We start from the raw sequence: 18,115 nt of genomic DNA, 5'->3' as shown, positions 1-18,115 counted from the left end.
ATAACACCCTACACATACAGAACGTTCCTTCCTACCCCATAGAATACCATATAACACCCTACACACACACAGAACATTCCTTCCTACCCCATAGAATCCCATATAACACCCTACACATACAGAACGTTCCTTCCTACCCCATAGAATTCCATATAACACCCTACACATACAGAACGTTCCTTCCTACCCCATAGAATCCCATATAACACCCTACACACACAGAACGTTCCTTCCTACCCCATAGAATCCCATATAACACGCTACACACACATAACGTTCCTTCCTACCCCATAGAATCCCATATAACACCCTACACACACAGAACGTTCCTTCCTACCCCATAGAATCCCATATAACACCCTACACACACACAGAACGTTCCTTCCTACCCCATAGAATCCCATATAACACCCTACACATACAGAACGTTCCTTCCTACCCCATAGAATCCCATATAACATCCTACACATACAGAACGTTCCTTCCTACCCCATAGAATCCCATATAACACCCTACACACACAGAACGTTCCTTCCTACCCCATAGAATTCCATATAACACCCTACAGACACAGAACGTTCCTTCCTACCCCATAGAATCCCATATAATACCCTACACACACAGAACGTTCCTTCCTACCCCATAGAATCCCATATAACATCCTACACACACACAGAGCGTTCCTTCCTACCCCATAGAATCCCATATATCACCCTACACACACAGAATGTTCCTTCCTACCCCATAGAATCCCATATAACATCCTACACACAGAACGTTCCTTCCTACCCCATATAACACCCTACACACCCAGAACGTTACTTCCTACCCCATAGAATCCCATATATCACCCTACACACACAGAACGTTCCTTCCTACCCCATAGAATTCCATATAACACCCTACACACACAGAGCGTTCCTTCCTACCCCATAGAATCCCATATAACATCCTACACACACAGAACGTTCCTTCCTACCCCATAGAATTCCATATAACACCCTACACATACAGAACGTTCCTTCCTACCCCATAGAATTCCATATAACACCCTACACATACAGAGCGTTCCTTCCTACCCCATAGAATCCCATATTACACCCTACACACACAGAGCGTTCCTTCCTACCACATAGAATTCCATATAACATCCTACACAAACAGTGCGTTCCTTCCTACCCCATAGAATCCCATATAACACCCTACACACACAGAACGTTCCTTCCTACCCCATAGTATCCCATATAACACCCTACACACACAGAGCGTTCCTTCCTACCCCATAGAATCCCATATAACACCCTACACACACAGAACGTTCCTTCCTACCCCATAGAATCCCATATAACACCCTACACACACAGAACGTTCCTTCCTACCCCATAGAATCCCATATAACATCCTACACACACAGAACGTTCCTTCCTACCCCATAGAATCCCATATAACACTCTACACACACAGAGCGTTCCTTCCTACCCCATAGAATCCCATATAACACCCTACACATAGAGACCGTTCCTTCCTACCCCTTAGAATTCCATATAACACCCTACACACACAGAACGTTCCTTCCTACCCCATAGAATGCCATATAACACCCTATACACACACAGAGCGTTCCTTCCTACCCCATAGAATCCCATATAACACCCTACACACACACAGAGCGTTCCTTCCTACCCCATAGAATTCCATATAACACCCTACACACACAGAACGTTCCTTCCTACCCCATAGAATCCCATATAACACCCTACACATACAGAACGTTCCTTCCTACGCCATAGAATCCCATATAACACCCTACGCACACACAGAGCGTTCCTTCCTACCCCATAGAATCCCATATAACACCCTACACACACACACAGAGCAGGATATCCCCATAAAGCACATTCCGTAACCATATACAGTATAATACCCTATAGTATTCTGCAAGTTGTGTTGCAGAGTGAGCACAGGGTACAGTGTCCTCTCATACTGTAGCACCACAACGGGTTGTGTTTTGTCATCTGTCTCTGATTACCCTTCTGAGTTGTGTTGTATTGTATTGTATGTCTTATTGTGATATCCCCTCTGTGTTGCCTCCTTGTGATATCCCCTCTGTGTTGTCTTGTTGTAATATCTCCTCAGTGTTATGTTGTTGTGATAACCCCACTGTGTTGTTTTGTTGTGCTATCCTCTTTGTGCTGTCTTGTTGTGCTATCCTCTTTGTGCTTTCTTGTTGTGCTATCCCCTCTGTGCTGTGTTGTTCTGATATCCCCCTGTGTTGTCTTGTTGTGATAACCTCTCTGTGTTGTCTTGTTGTGATATCCCCTCTGTGTTGTCTTGTTGTGTTATCCTCCTTGTGATGTGATTACTTCTCTTCGTGTTGTGTTTTGTCATTCTTATAACCCACCCCTGTGTTGTGTTGTGCATGTGTCTTGTTGTGATAACCCCTCCACGTATTGTGTTATTTCAGGGTCCTGCTGGAAGTCCGGGACACAAAGGGGAGTCTGGAGACTTCGGTCCTCAGGTAACATAACCCCAACAGCGCAGTGTCCCGGGGTTGTACACACACGCACACACACACACATGCGCGTGCTTTAATATACACACGCGTGCTTTAATACACACACGCGTGCTTTAATACACACACGTGCTTTAACACACACACACGTGCTTTAATACACACACACATGCTTTAATACACACACGTGCTTTAATATACACACACGTGCTTTAATACACACACACATAAGTGCTTTCATACACACACACATGCTTTAATACACACACGTGCTTTAATACACACACACGTGCTTTAATACACACACACGTGATTTAATACACACACACATGCTTTAATACACACACACGTGCTTTAATACTCACACACTTGCTTTAATACACACACACACTTGCTTTAATACACACACACATGCTTTAATACACACACACACACGTGCTTTTATACACACACACACTTTAATACACACACTCACGTGCTTTAATACACACACTCACGTGCTTTAATACACACACGTGCTTTAATACACACACACGTGCTTTAATACACACACGTGCTTTAATACACACACGTGCTTTAATACACACACACACGTGCTTTAATACACACACACGCTTTAATACACACACACGTGCTTTAATACACACACACACGTGCTTTAATACACACACACGTGCTTTAATACTCACACAAACACACGTGCTTTAATACACACACAAACACACGTGCTTTAATACACACACATGGTAAAACACAAACACTTAAGGTTATACACACGTGGTTAAACACACAACGGCTATATACATACATATACGTGGCTATATACACACACATTAATTTATATACACACATGGTTTTACACATGCACACGCATGGGATTACACACACACGGGATTACACAAACACACACACGGGATTACACAAACACACACATGGCTTCACACACACACACACACACACACACACACACACACACACACACACACACACACACACACACACACACACACACACACACACACACACACACACACACACACACACACACACACACACGATAAAGACCAGGAGGTCTGAAACGTCGGTCCCTTTTTCATCTGTGTGTGTGTGTCTGTGTGTATATATATATATATATATATATATATATATATATATATATATATATATATATATATATATATATATATATATATATATAATGGAAATATAACTGTATGCTCATTCATGTCTTAGACAGGTCTGCAACCCCGCCTTTCACCATTATCACCCAGCATACAGTGCTTCCACTGCAGCATGGGATTCTGGGAAATGACATGCAGCCCCGCCTTTCACCATTATCACCCAGCATACAGTGCTTCCACTGCAGCAAGGGATTCTGGGAAATGACACGCAGCCCCGCCTTTCACCATTATCCCCCAGCATACAGTGCTTCCACTGCAGCATGGGATTCTGGGAAATGACACGCAGCCCCGCCTTTCACCATTATCACCCAGCACACAGTACTTCCACTGCAGCATGGGATTCTGGGAAATGACACGCAGCCCTGCCTTTCACCATTATCCCCCAGCATACAGTGCTTCCACTGCAGCATGGGATTCTGGGAAATGACATGCAAATGAGTACACAGTGCCACCTTTTGATTCAAAACCATATCACATGGTCCCCTATAAGCTTATGCTTGCTGCATTGCACAGCTGTTGGGCACAGCCTGGGTTATATATATATATATATATATATATATATATATATATATATATATATAATATTGTTTGTATCTCCCCTGTTATAGGGACTGCGAGGACCCCAGGGATTGTCAGGCCCCCCAGGGAAATCGGGGAGAAGGGTGAGCGTCTCTCCTCCCTCCCCATCTTTCTTTCACTCTCCTCCCTCCTTATATTTCTCTCTGTCTCTCCTCCCTCTTTCTATCACCATGTCTCTCTCTCTCTCTCTCTCTCTCACACTCTCTCCTCTCTCTTTACTTCCTCACTCTCTCACGCTCTTCTCTCTCTTTCCCTCCCCTCCTCTCCCTCCCTCTTTCTCTCCTTTCCTCTATCACACCTTCTCTCTCTCTTTCCCTCCTTTTCCCTCCCTCCTCTCCTCCACCTCCTTCTCGCTCCTTTACTCTTTTCCCCTCCTCTCCTTCTTTCTCTCCTTCTCTCTATTTTTCCCTGCTCTCCTTCTCTCTCCCTTTCTCTCTCCTTTTTCCCTCCTCTCTCTCTCACGCCTTCTCTCTCTCTTTCCCCTCCTTTACTCTCTCTCTCCCTCCCTCCTTTCCCCCACCTCCTTCTCACTCCTTTACTCTACCTCCCTCCTCTCCTTCTCTCTCCCTCTTTCTCTCTCCTTTTCCCCTCCCCTCTCTCACGCCTCCTCTCTCTCTCTCACGCCTCCTCTTTCTCTCCTTTTCCCCTCCCCTCCCCTCTCTCTCACGCCTCCTCTCTCTCTCCTTTTCCCCTCCCCTCTCTCTCATGCCTCCTCTCTCTCACGCCTCCTCTCTCTCTCCTTTTCCCCTCCCCTCTCTCTCACGCCTTCTCTCTCTCTCTCACGCCTCCTGTCTCTCCTTTTCCCCTCCCCTCTCTCTCACGCCTCCTCTCTCTCTCACGCCTCCTCTCTCTCTCCTTTTCCCCTCCCCTCTCTCTCACGCCTCCTCTCTCTCTCTCACGCCTCCTCTCTCCTTTTCCCCTCCCCTCTCTCTCACGCCTCCTCCCTCTCTCTCCTTTTCCACTCCCCTCTCTCTCACGCCTCCTCTCTCTCTCTCTCCTTTTCCCCTCCCCTCTCTCTCACGCCTCCTCTCTCTCTCTCTCACGCCTCCTCTCTCTCTCCTTTTCCCCTCCCCTCTCTCTCACGCCTCCTCTCTCTCTCACGCCTCCTCTCTCTCTCTCACGCCTCCTCTCTCTCTCCTTTTCCCCTCCCCTCTCTCTCACGCCTCCTCTCTCTCTCTCCTTTTCCCCTCCCCTCTCTCTCACGCCTCCTCTCTCTCTCCTTTTCCCCTCCCCTCTCTCTCACGCCTCCTCTCTCTCTCTCACGCCTCCTCTCTCTCTCCTTTTCCCCTCCCCTCTCTCTCACGCCTCCTCTCTCTCTCTCCTTTTCCCCTCCCCTCTCTCTCACGCCTCCTCTCTCTCTCACGCCTTCTCTCTCTCAGGGTCGTTCAGGTGCTGATGGAGCTCGTGGTCCTCCTGGTGAATTTGGTGGGAAGGTAAATACTTAACCTCTGACCCTCTAAGCTCGCCCCCTGCACCCCCTCCACACCTGAGTCTAACCAAACTGTGTCTCTCTCAGGGAGACCGAGGGTTCGATGGACTTCCAGGACTTCCCGGGGAGAAGGGCCACAGGGTAAGCTGCCGCAATGACATAGAAATATTATTACTCCTCCGATTTTTATCATTAGTATTACTTCTATTATGTATTATTATTTCTACTATTTGTATTAATATCACTACTATTACTGTCATTGTCATGATGTGTTCTAGGTCTGTCTCTCATTTCTGCTGCTAATATCCTAGGACTCTTGGGGAGGGCGGGGGATGGGGTTCTAGGTCTGTCTCTCACTTCTGCAGGTAATGTCCTTGGACTCTTGGGGAGGGCGGGGGATGGGGTTCTAGGTCTGTCTCTCACTTCTGCAGGTAATATCCTAGGACTCTTGGGGAGGGCGGGGGATGGGGTTCTAGGTCTGTCTCTCACTTCTGCAGGTAATATCCTAGGACTCTTGGGGAGGGCGGGGGAGGGGGTCTAGGTCTGTCTCTTGTACTGGTAATGTCCTAGGACTCTTTGGGTGGAGGTGTGTTCTAGGTCTGTCTCTAATTTCTGCTGGTAATGTCCTAGGACTCTTGGGGAGGGCGGGGGATGGGGTGGGGTTCTAGGTCTGTCTCTCACTTCTGCAGCGTAGAGGCAAGAACCCTAGCTTAAGCACTCAATACCCTAGATGTGGTATGACAATGATTAAAACTATTATCTTTAATGTTTATCTAATTAAAATAATGAGGTTTAAAATCCAAAGGAGGACACACATATATGATCCAAAGTTGAGTGTATATGACACTCCGGATTGTAGAATAATATGAACAGTTGAGGAGAATTAGATCAAATGTTCAAAGAAGGGAGCAGGTATGCAGTGTTCCCTAAATAAGAGTTCTTGTGTAGAGCAGAAATGAGGAGATGGTGTAAAGAACTGCCTATTATGAGCAAGTAAAGCCTATGAGAATCAGGGCTAAATAGATTGATTGCTGGCAGTAGATAAAGCAGCTAACAGATACCAAAAAACGGTGTGGCTTGTTGTGTATGCCTGTGCACATATTCATGAATTTGCTCAACCGTCAGGTACTGTGCTTGGACATGATCTCATAATATAATGAACTATACCACTACATAAAGGTATAATCAATGAGGTGCTATTGTTTTGGTGCTGCGGTGTATCGGTAAATATACCTTGTATTCATATGAAGAGTGCATGCCAATACAGGTGTCTACAGCAAACTATCCTCACCATCTGCCCACCGAGTGAACTCTGGTTACTGATTCACTACCCTCAGCACCTTACCCTATATACATACCTAGTTTCAATTAGCAGTAGCGGGGTTCACCTACTATTAGTTCATTTCTCACTTCTGCAGGTAATGTCCTTGGACTCTTGGGGAGGACGGAGAGGGGGTCTAGGTCTGTCTCTTTCTGCTGGTAATGTCCTAGGACTCTTTGGGTGGGGGTGTGTTCTAGGTATGTCTCTAATTTCTGCTGGTAATGTCCTTGGACTCTTGGGGAGGGTGGGGGACGGGGTGGGGTTCTAGGCCTGTCTCTCACTTCTGCAGGTAATGTCCTTGGACTCTTGGGATGGGGGGTATTCTAGGTATGTCTCTGATATATCAGGAGGTATTTTTGGACTGTTGGACATTCTGTATCCCAGGGGGTTCTATATCTGTCTTAGTCTCTCTTATGTAAGGGGAGATGTTAGAGACTGTACCATTCTGTGTTCTCACCAGAGCGTTTTAGGTCTCTCTCATGTACAGTAAGGGGTTATATACTGTGCCATTCTGTTCTCACAAGTGTGTTCTAGGTCTCTCATTTAGGGGGACGTGTTAGACCGTGCCATTCTCTTGTCACAGGGGGTTCTGGGTATCTCTTATCAAAGGGGAGGTGTTATTGGCTGTAATATTCTCTGTTCTCAGATGGTGTTCTAGGACTTTCTCTTGTGTAATGCAAAAGTGTTCTAGATTGCACCATTCTCTGTTCCCACAGGGGTGGTGTCTCTTAAAGGAGAGGTATTATAGACTGTACCTCCATCTGAAGGGGGTTCTATGTCACTCTTATATAAAGATAGGTGCACCATTCTATGTTCCAACAGGGGCACTCTAGATCTCTTATATAGGTTGAAGTATTTTAGACTTTACCATTCTATGCTCTCACAAGGGGGTTGTAAGTCTCTCTTCTATAACGGAAGGTGTTATAGACTGTACCAGTCTCAGCTCACCAGGGTTCTAGGTCTCTCTTATATAAGGGATGGTGTTATAGACTGTACCAGTCTCAGCTCACCAGGGGTTCTAGATCTCTCTTATATAAGGGACGGTGTTATAGACTGTACCAGTCTCAGCTCACCAGGGGTTCTAGATCTCTCTTATATAAGGGGCGGTGTTACAGACTGTACTAGTCTCGCCTTAGTAGGGGTTCTAGATCTCTCTTCTATAAGGGAAGGTGTTATAGACTGTACCAGTCTCAGCTCACCAGGGGTTCTAGGTCTCTCTTATATAAGGGATGGTGTTATAGACTGTACCAGTCTCAGCTCACCAGGGGTTCTAGGTTTCTCTTATATAAGGGGCGGTTTTATAGACTGTACTAGTCTCAGCTCACCAGGGGTTCTAGGTCTCTCTTCTATAAGGGGCGGTGTTATAGACTGCACCAGTCTCAGCTCACTAGGGGTTCTAGGTCTCTCTTATATAAGGGGCGGTGTTATAGACTGCACCAGTCTCAGCTCACTAGGGGTTCTAGGTCTCTCTTATATAAGGGGCGGTTTTATAGACTGTACCAGTCTCAGCTCACCAGGGGTTCTAGGTCTCTCTTCTATAAGAGGCGGTGTTATAGACTGCACCAGTCTCAGCTCACTAGGGGTTCTAGGTCTCTCTTATATAAGGGGCGGTGTTATAGACTGCACCAATCTCAGCTCACCAGGGGTTCTAGATCTCTATTATATAAGGGGCGGTGTTATAGACTGCACCAGTCTCAGCTCACTAGGGGTTCTAGGTCTCTCTTATATAAGGGGCGGTTTTATAGACTGTACCAGTCTCAGCTCACCAGGGGTTCTAGGTCTCTCTTCTATAAGGGGCGGTGTTATAGACTGCACCAGTCTCAGCTCACTAGGGGTTCTAGGTCTCTCTTATATAAGGGGTGGTGTTATAGACTGCACCAGTCTCAGCTCACCAGGGGTTCTAGGTCTCCCTTATATAAGGGGCGGTGTTATAGACTGCACCAGTCTCAGCTCACTAGGGGTTCTAGGTCTCTCTTATATAAGGGGCGGTTTTATAGACTGTACCAGTCTCAGCTCACCAGGGGTTCTAGGTCTCTCTTCTATAAGGGGCGGTGTTATAGACTGCACCAGTCTCAGCTCACTAGGGGTTCTAGGTCTCTCTTATATAAGGGGCGGTGTTATAGACTGCACCAGTCTCAGCTCACTAGGGGTTCTAGGTCACTCTTATATAAGGGGCGGTGTTATAGACTGCACCAGTCTCAGCTCACTAGGGGTTCTAGGTCACTCTTCTATAAGGGAAGGTGTTATAGACTGCACCAGTCTCAGCTCACTAGGGGTTCTAGGTCTCTCTTATATAAGGGGCGGTGTTATAGACTGCACCAGTCTCAGCTCACTAGGGGTTCTAGGTCACTCTTATATAAGGGGCGGTTTTATAGACTGTACCAGTCTCAGCTCACCAGGGGTTCTAGGTCTCTCTTCTATAAGGGAAGGTGTTATAGACTGCACCAGTCTCAGCTCACTAGGGGTTCTAGGTCACTCTTATATAAGGGGCAGTGTTATAGACTGCACCAATCTCAGCTCACTAGGGGTTCTAGGTCACTCTTATATAAGGGGCAGTGTTATAGACTGCACCAATCTCAGCTCACTAGGGGTTCTAGGTCACTCTTATATAAGGGGCGGTGTTATAGACTGCACTATTCTCTGTTCCCACCCGGGACGTCCAGGTCGGTTCCCCTCTCTGATACAGTATATAGGAGGGGGAGTTTCTGACGGACTCTTTCCCCACAGGGCGATTCTGGAGCTCAGGGTCCCCTTGGAGGTCCAGGAGAAGACGGAGAGAGGGTGAGTAATTGCACGGACAGAGGACCCCAGGCTGAGAAGCTCCAGAAGTTCCCTTCCTCAGATAAATAACCCCTCGCCCCCTATTTATTTGGCAGGGAGGAGATGGAGACGTGGGACCCCGCGGACTCCCTGGTGAGCCGGTAAGGAAACCCCTTATATCTTTGTATTACCCCCACAACCTGCATATAACAGTCACGTGGTAGGCGGTTACACGTGTGCAGTTAGATTAGATAGACTGGGTATAGAACCATGCGTGTTACATACACTAACGTGGGTACATTGTATGGACGTGCGCGTGTTACATACACTAACGTGTGTACATTGTATGGACGTGCGCGTGTTACATACACTAACGTGTGTACATTGTATGGACGTGTGCGTGTTACATACACTAACGTGGGTACATTGTATGGACGTGCGCGTGTTATATACACTAGCGTGTGTACATTGTATGGACGTGCGCGTGTTACATACACTAACGTGTGTACATTGTATGGACGTGCGCGTGTACACACTGTGTATTTGCTGTATAAAAACCCCGTTATTTGTATTTATTTGTAAGATACAAATGTATCCCGCAGTGGGGTATTGTGGGTAATACGCAAGAACATTACAACACAATTATAACATTAACATACGCAGGTACGTGTACATATCATGTGCACGTGTGTATAAATATGTACATACGCAGGTACAGCAGGTACGTATGTATACATATCATGTGCACGTGTGTATAAATATGTACATACGCAGGTACAGCAGGTACGTACGTGTACATATCATGTGTACATACGCAGGTACAGCAGGTACGTACGTATACATATCATGTGCACGTGTGTATAAATATGTACATACGCAGGTACAGCAGGTACGTACGTATACATATCATGTGCACGTGTGTATAAATATGTACATACGCAGGTACAGCAGGTACGTACGTGTACATATCATGTGCACGTGTGTATAAATATGTACATACGCAGGTACAGCAGGTACGTACGTGTACATATCATGTACACGTGTGTATAAATATGTACATACGCAGGTACAGCAGGTACGTACGTATACATATCATGTGCACGTGTGTATAAATATGTACATACGCAGGTACAGCAGGTACGTATGTATACATATCATGTGCACGTGTGTATAAATATGTACATACGCAGGTACAGCAGGTACGTACGTATACATATCATGTGCACGTGTATATAAATATGTACATACGCAGGTACAGCAGGTACGTACGTGTACATATCATGTGCACGTGTATATAAATATGTACATACGCAGGTACAGCAGGTACGTACGTGTACATATCATGTGTACATACGCAGGTACAGCAGGTACGTACGTATACATATCATGTGCACGTGTGTATAAATATGTACATACGCAGGTACAGCAGGTACGTATGTATACATATCATGTGCACGTGTGTATAAATATGTACATACGCAGGTACAGCAGGTACGTACGTATACATATCATGTGCACGTGTGTATAAATATGTACATATACGCAGGTACAGCAGGTACGTACGTGTACATATCATGTGTACATACGCAGGTACAGCAGGTACGTACGTATACATATCATGTGCACGTGTGTATAAATATGTACATACGCAGGTACAGCAGGTACGTACGTGTACATATCATGTGTACATACGCAGGTACAGCAGGTACGTACGTGTACATATCATGTGCACGTGTGTATAAATATGTACATACGCAGGTACAGCAGGTACGTACGTATACATATCATGTGCACGTGTGTATAAATATGTACATACGCAGGTACAGCAGGTACGTACGTGTACATATCATGTGTACATACGCAGGTACAGCAGGTACGTACGTATACATATCATGTGCACGTGTGTATAAATATGTACATACGCAGGTACAGCAGGTACGTACGTGTACATATCATGTGCACGTGTGTATAAATATGTACATACGCAGGTACAGCAGGTACGTACGTGTACATATCATGTGCACGTGTGTATAAATATGTACATACGCAGGTACAGCAGGTACGTACGTGTACATATCATGTGTACATACGCAGGTACAGCAGGTACGTACGTATACATATCATGTGCACGTGTGTATAAATATGTACATACGCAGGTACAGCAGGTACGTACGTGTACATATCATGTGTACATACGCAGGTACAGCAGGTACGTACGTATACATATCATGTGCACGTGTGTATAAATATGTACATACGCAGGTACAGCAGGTACGTACGTATACATATCATGTACACGTGTGTATAAATATGTACATACGCAGGTACAGCAGGTACGTACGTGTACATATCATGTGCACGTGTGTATAAATATGTACATACGCAGGTACAGCAGGTACGTATGTATACATATCATGTGCACGTGTGTATAAATATGTACATACGCAGGTACAGCAGGTACGTACGTGTACATATCATGTGCACGTGTGTATAAATATGTACATACGCAGGTACAGCAGGTACGTACGTATACATATCATGTACACGTGTGTATAAATATGTACATACGCAGGTACAGCAGGTACGTACGTATACATATCATGTGCACGTGTGTATAAATATGTACATACGCAGGTACAGCAGGTACGTACGTGTACATATCATGTGCACGTGTGTATAAATATGTACATACGCAGGTACAGCAGGTACGTACGTGTACATATCATGTGCACGTGTGTATAAATATGTACATACGCAGGTACAGCAGGTACGTATGTATACATATCATGTGCACGTGTGTATAAATATGTACATACGCAGGTACAGCAGGTACGTACGTGTACATATCATGTGTACATACGCAGGTACAGCAGGTACGTACGTATACATATCATGTGCACGTGTGTATAAATATGTACATACGCAGGTACAGCAGGTACGTACGTGTACATATCATGTACACGTGTGTATAAATATGTACATACGCAGGTACAGCAGGTACGTACGTGTACATATCATGTGCACGTGTGTATAAATATGTACATACGCAGGTACAGCAGGTACGTACGTGTACATATCATGTGCACGTGTGTATAAATATGTACATACGCAGGTACAGCAGGTACGTACGTATACATATCATGTGCACGTGTGTATAAATATGTACATACGCAGGTACAGCAGGTACGTACGTGTACATATCATGTGCACGTGTGTATAAATATGTACATACGCAGGTACAGCAGGTACGTACGTGTACATATCATGTGCACGTGTGTATAAATATGTACATACGCAGGTACAGCAGGTACGTACGTGTACATATCATGTGCACGTGTGTATAAATATGTACATACGCAGGTACAGCAGGTACGTACGTGTACATATCATGTGCACGTGTGTATAAATATGTACATACGCAGGTACAGCAGGTACGTATGTATACATATCATGTGCACGTGTGTATAAATATGTACATACGCAGGTACAGCAGGTACGTACGTATACATATCATGTGCACGTGTGTATAAATATGTACATACGCAGGTACAGCAGGTACGTACGTGTACATATCATGTGTACATACGCAGGTACAGCAGGTACGTACGTATACATATCATGTGCACGTGTGTATAAATATGTACATACGCAGGTACAGCAGGTACGTACGTGTACATATCATGTGCACGTGTGTATAAATATGTACATACGCAGGTACAGCAGGTACGTACGTGTACATATCATGTGCACGTGTGTATAAATATGTACATACGCAGGTACAGCAGGTACGTACGTGTACATATCATGTGTACATACGCAGGTACAGCAGGTACGTACGTATACATATCATGTGCACGTGTGTATAAATATGTACATACGCAGGTACAGCAGGTACGTACGTGTACATATCATGTGTACATACGCAGGTACAGCAGGTACGTACGTATACATATCATGTGCACGTGTGTATAAATATGTACATACGCAGGTACAGCAGGTACGTACGTATACATATCATGTACACGTGTGTATAAATATGTACATACGCAGGTACAGCAGGTACGTACGTGTACATATCATGTGCACGTGTGTATAAATATGTACATACGCAGGTACAGCAGGTACGTATGTATACATATCATGTGCACGTGTGTATAAATATGTACATACGCAGGTACAGCAGGTACGTACGTGTACATATCATGTGCACGTGTGTATAAATATGTACATACGCAGGTACAGCAGGTACGTACGTATACATATCATGTACACGTGTGTATAAATATGTACATACGCAGGTACAGCAGGTACGTACGTATACATATCATGTGCACGTGTGTATAAATATGTACATACGCAGGTACAGCAGGTACGTACGTGTACATATCATGTGCACGTGTGTATAAATATGTACATACGCAGGTACAGCAGGTACGTACGTGTACATATCATGTGCACGTGTGTATAAATATGTACATACGCAGGTACAGCAGGTACGTATGTATACATATCATGTGCACGTGTGTATAAATATGTACATACGCAGGTACAGCAGGTACGTACGTGTACATATCATGTGTACATACGCAGGTACAGCAGGTACGTACGTATACATATCATGTGCACGTGTGTATAAATATGTACATACGCAGGTACAGCAGGTACGTACGTGTACATATCATGTGCACGTGTGTATAAATATGTACATACGCAGGTACAGCAGGTACGTACGTATACATATCATGTGCACGTGTGTATAAATATGTACATACGCAGGTACAGCAGGTACGTACGTGTACATATCATGTGCACGTGTGTATAAATATGTACATACGCAGGTACAGCAGGTACGTACGTGTACATATCATGTGCACGTGTGTATAAATATGTACATACGCAGGTACAGCAGGTACGTACGTGTACATATCATGTGCACGTGTGTATAAATATGTACATACGCAGGTACAGCAGGTACGTATGTGTACATATCATGTGTACATACGCAGGTACAGCAGGTACGTACGTATACATATCATGTGCACGTGTGTATAAATATGTACATACGCAGGTACAGCAGGTACGTACGTGTACATATCATGTGCACGTGTGTATAAATATGTACATACGCAGGTACAGCAGGTACGTACGTGTACATATCATGTACACGTGTGTATAAATATGTACATACGCAGGTACAGCAGGTACGTACGTATACATATCATGTGCACGTGTGTATAAATATGTACATACGCAGGTACAGCAGGTACGTATGTATACATATCATGTGCACGTGTGTATAAATATGTACATACGCAGGTACAGCAGGTACGTACGTGTACATATCATGTGTACATACGCAGGTACAGCAGGTACGTACGTATACATATCATGTGCACGTGTGTATAAATATGTACATACGCAGGTACAGCAGGTACGTACGTATACATATCATGTGCACGTGTGTATAAATATGTACATACGCAGGTACAGCAGGTACGTACGTGTACATATCATGTGCACGTGTGTATAAATATGTACATACGCAGGTACAGCAGGTACGTACGTGTACATATCATGTGCACGTGTGTATAAATATGTACATACGCAGGTACAGCAGGTACGTACGTATACATATCATGTGCACGTGTGTATTAATATGTACATACGCAGGTACAGCAGGTACGTATGTGTACATATCATGTGCACGTGTGTATAAATATGTACATAGCAGGTACGTACGTGTACATATCATGTGCACGTGTGTATAAATATGTACATACGCAGGTACAGCAGGTACGTATGTATACATATCATGTGCACGTGTGTATTAATATGTACATATGCAGGTACAGCAGGTACGTACGTGTACATATCATGTGCACGTGTGTATAAATATGTACATACGCAGGTACAGCAGGTACGTACGTGTACATATCATGTGCACGTGTGTATAAATATGTACATACGCAGGTACAGCAGGTACGTACGTGTACATATCATGTGCACGTGTGTATAAATATGTACATACGCAGGTACAGCAGGTACGTACGTGTACATATCATGTGCACGTGTGTATAAATATGTACATATGCAGGTACAGCAGGTACGTACGTGTACATATCATGTGCACGTGTGTATAAATATGTACATACGCAGGTACAGCAGGTACGTATGTATACATATCATGTGCACGTGTGTATAAATATGTACATACGCAGGTACAGCAGGTACGTACGTATACATATCATGTGCACGTGTGTATTAATATGTACATACGCAGGTACAGCAGGTACGTATGTGTACATATCATGTGCACGTGTGTATAAATATGTACATAGCAGGTACGTACGTATACATATCATGTGCACGTGTGTATTAATATGTACATACGCAGGTACAGCAGGTACGTATGTGTACATATCATGTGCACGTGTGTATAAATATGTACATACGCAGGTACAGCAGGTACGTACGTGTACATATCATGTGCACGTGTGTATAAATATGTACATACAGTACATTTGTACAGTATAATTAGTGACTTACAAATATGTGCACAGAATATATATACACACATAAGTATATAAAAGAAAAGTAGGTAACTCTTCCCCTCCTTTAGGGAGTCAGAGGGCATATATTCTGTACTTCTATATGCACACAGTGTATGTAATGATTTGACTCTCTTCCTCGTCTTTAGGGAGTCAGAGGGCATATATTCTGTACTTCTATATGCACACAGTGTATGTAATGATTTGACTCTCTTCCTCGTCTTTAGGGAGTCAGAGGCCATATATTCTGTACTTCTATATGCACACAGTGTATGTAATGATTTGACTCTCTTCCTCGTCTTTAGGGAGTCAGAGGCCATATATTCTATACTTCTATATGCACACAGTGTATGTAATGATTTGACTCTCTTCCTCGTCTTTAGGGAGTCAGAGGGCATATATTCTGTACTTCTATATGCACACAGTGTATGTAATGATTTGACTCTCTTCCTCGTCTTTAGGGAGTCAGAGGGCTGCTTGGCCCTAAAGGCCCCCCCGGGATTTCTGGACCACATGTGAGTATCCCGCGTGTGCTCAGTACTGTGTGTCAGTGTGTGCAGCACTCACCCCTCTAACACCTCCCTCTGTATCTCTGCAGGGTGTGAGAGGCATGGACGGACACATGGGACCGAAGGGCAACCTGGTAAGAGAATATACTCCTATATATACTCAATGTATATACAGTATACTGCACTGCCAGGGAGGTAATAATACTCAATGTATATACAGTATACTGCACTGCCAAGGAGGTAATAATACTCAATGTATATACACTGACTGCCAGAGAGGTAATAATACTCAATGTATATACACTGCACTGCCAAGGAGGTAATAATACTCAATGTATATACACTGCACTGCCAAGGAGGTAATAATACTCAATGTATATACAGTATACTGCACGGCCAAGGAGGTAATAATACTCAATGTATATACAGTATACTGCACGGCCAAGGAGGTAATAATACTCAATGTATATACACTGACTGCCAGAGAGGTAATAATACTCAATGTATATACACTGACTGCCAGGGAGGTAATAATACTCAATGTATATACACTGACTGCCAGGGAGGTAATAATACTCAATGTATATACAGTATACTGCACTGCCAAGGAGGTAATAATACTCAATGTATATACAGTATACTGCACGGCCAAGGAGGTAATAATACTCAATGTATATACACTGACTGCCAGAGAGGTAATAATACTCAATGTATATACAGTATACTGCACTGCCAGGGAGGTAATAATACTCAATGTATATACAGTATACTGCACTGCCAGGGAGGTAATAATACTCAATGTATATACAGTATACTGCACTGCCAGGGAGGTAATAATACTCAATGTATATACAGTATACTGCACGGCCAAGGAGGTAATAATACTCAATGTATATACAGTATACTGCACGGCCAAGGAGGTAATAATACTCAATGTATATACAGTATACTGCACTGCCAGGGAGGTAATAATACTCAATGTATATACAGTATACTGCACTGCCAGGGAGGTAATAATACTCAATGTATATACAGTATACTGCACTGCCAGGGAGGTAATAATACTCACTGTATATACACTGACTGCCAGGGAGGTAATAATACTCACTGTATATACACTGACTGCCAGGGAGGTAATAATACTCAATGTATATACAGTATACTGCACTGCCAAGGAGGTAATAATACTCAATGTATATACAGTATACTGCACTGCCAGGGAGGTAATAATACTCAATGTATATACAGTATACTGCACTGCCAGGGAGGTAATAAT

At 44.1% G+C, this 18,115-nt stretch overlaps 1 protein-coding gene across 1 annotated transcript in view; it reads left to right on the top strand.

Moving 5' to 3' along the window:
• Positions 1-16,973, top strand: part of LOC142475622 (collagen alpha-1(V) chain-like) — a gene marked incomplete at its 3' end in the record, with an annotated part of 90,725 nt that extends 73,752 nt beyond the window's left edge. The window contains exons 15-22 of the mRNA XM_075581392.1: positions 2,465-2,518; positions 4,302-4,355; positions 5,652-5,705; positions 5,789-5,842; positions 9,750-9,803; positions 9,899-9,943; positions 16,792-16,845; positions 16,929-16,973. Coding sequence (XP_075437507.1) covers positions 2,465-2,518; positions 4,302-4,355; positions 5,652-5,705; positions 5,789-5,842; positions 9,750-9,803; positions 9,899-9,943; positions 16,792-16,845; positions 16,929-16,973 — 414 coding nt within the window. The remainder of the gene's footprint in view (positions 1-2,464; positions 2,519-4,301; positions 4,356-5,651; positions 5,706-5,788; positions 5,843-9,749; positions 9,804-9,898; positions 9,944-16,791; positions 16,846-16,928) is intronic.
• Between the last annotated feature and the right edge of the window lie 1,142 nt (positions 16,974-18,115).

Source organism: Ascaphus truei, unplaced genomic scaffold (assembly GCF_040206685.1).
Source record: "Ascaphus truei isolate aAscTru1 unplaced genomic scaffold, aAscTru1.hap1 HAP1_SCAFFOLD_1291, whole genome shotgun sequence".
Lineage (NCBI taxonomy): Eukaryota > Metazoa > Chordata > Amphibia > Anura > Ascaphidae > Ascaphus > Ascaphus truei.
This window is presented reverse-complemented; position numbering and strand designations above follow the sequence as displayed.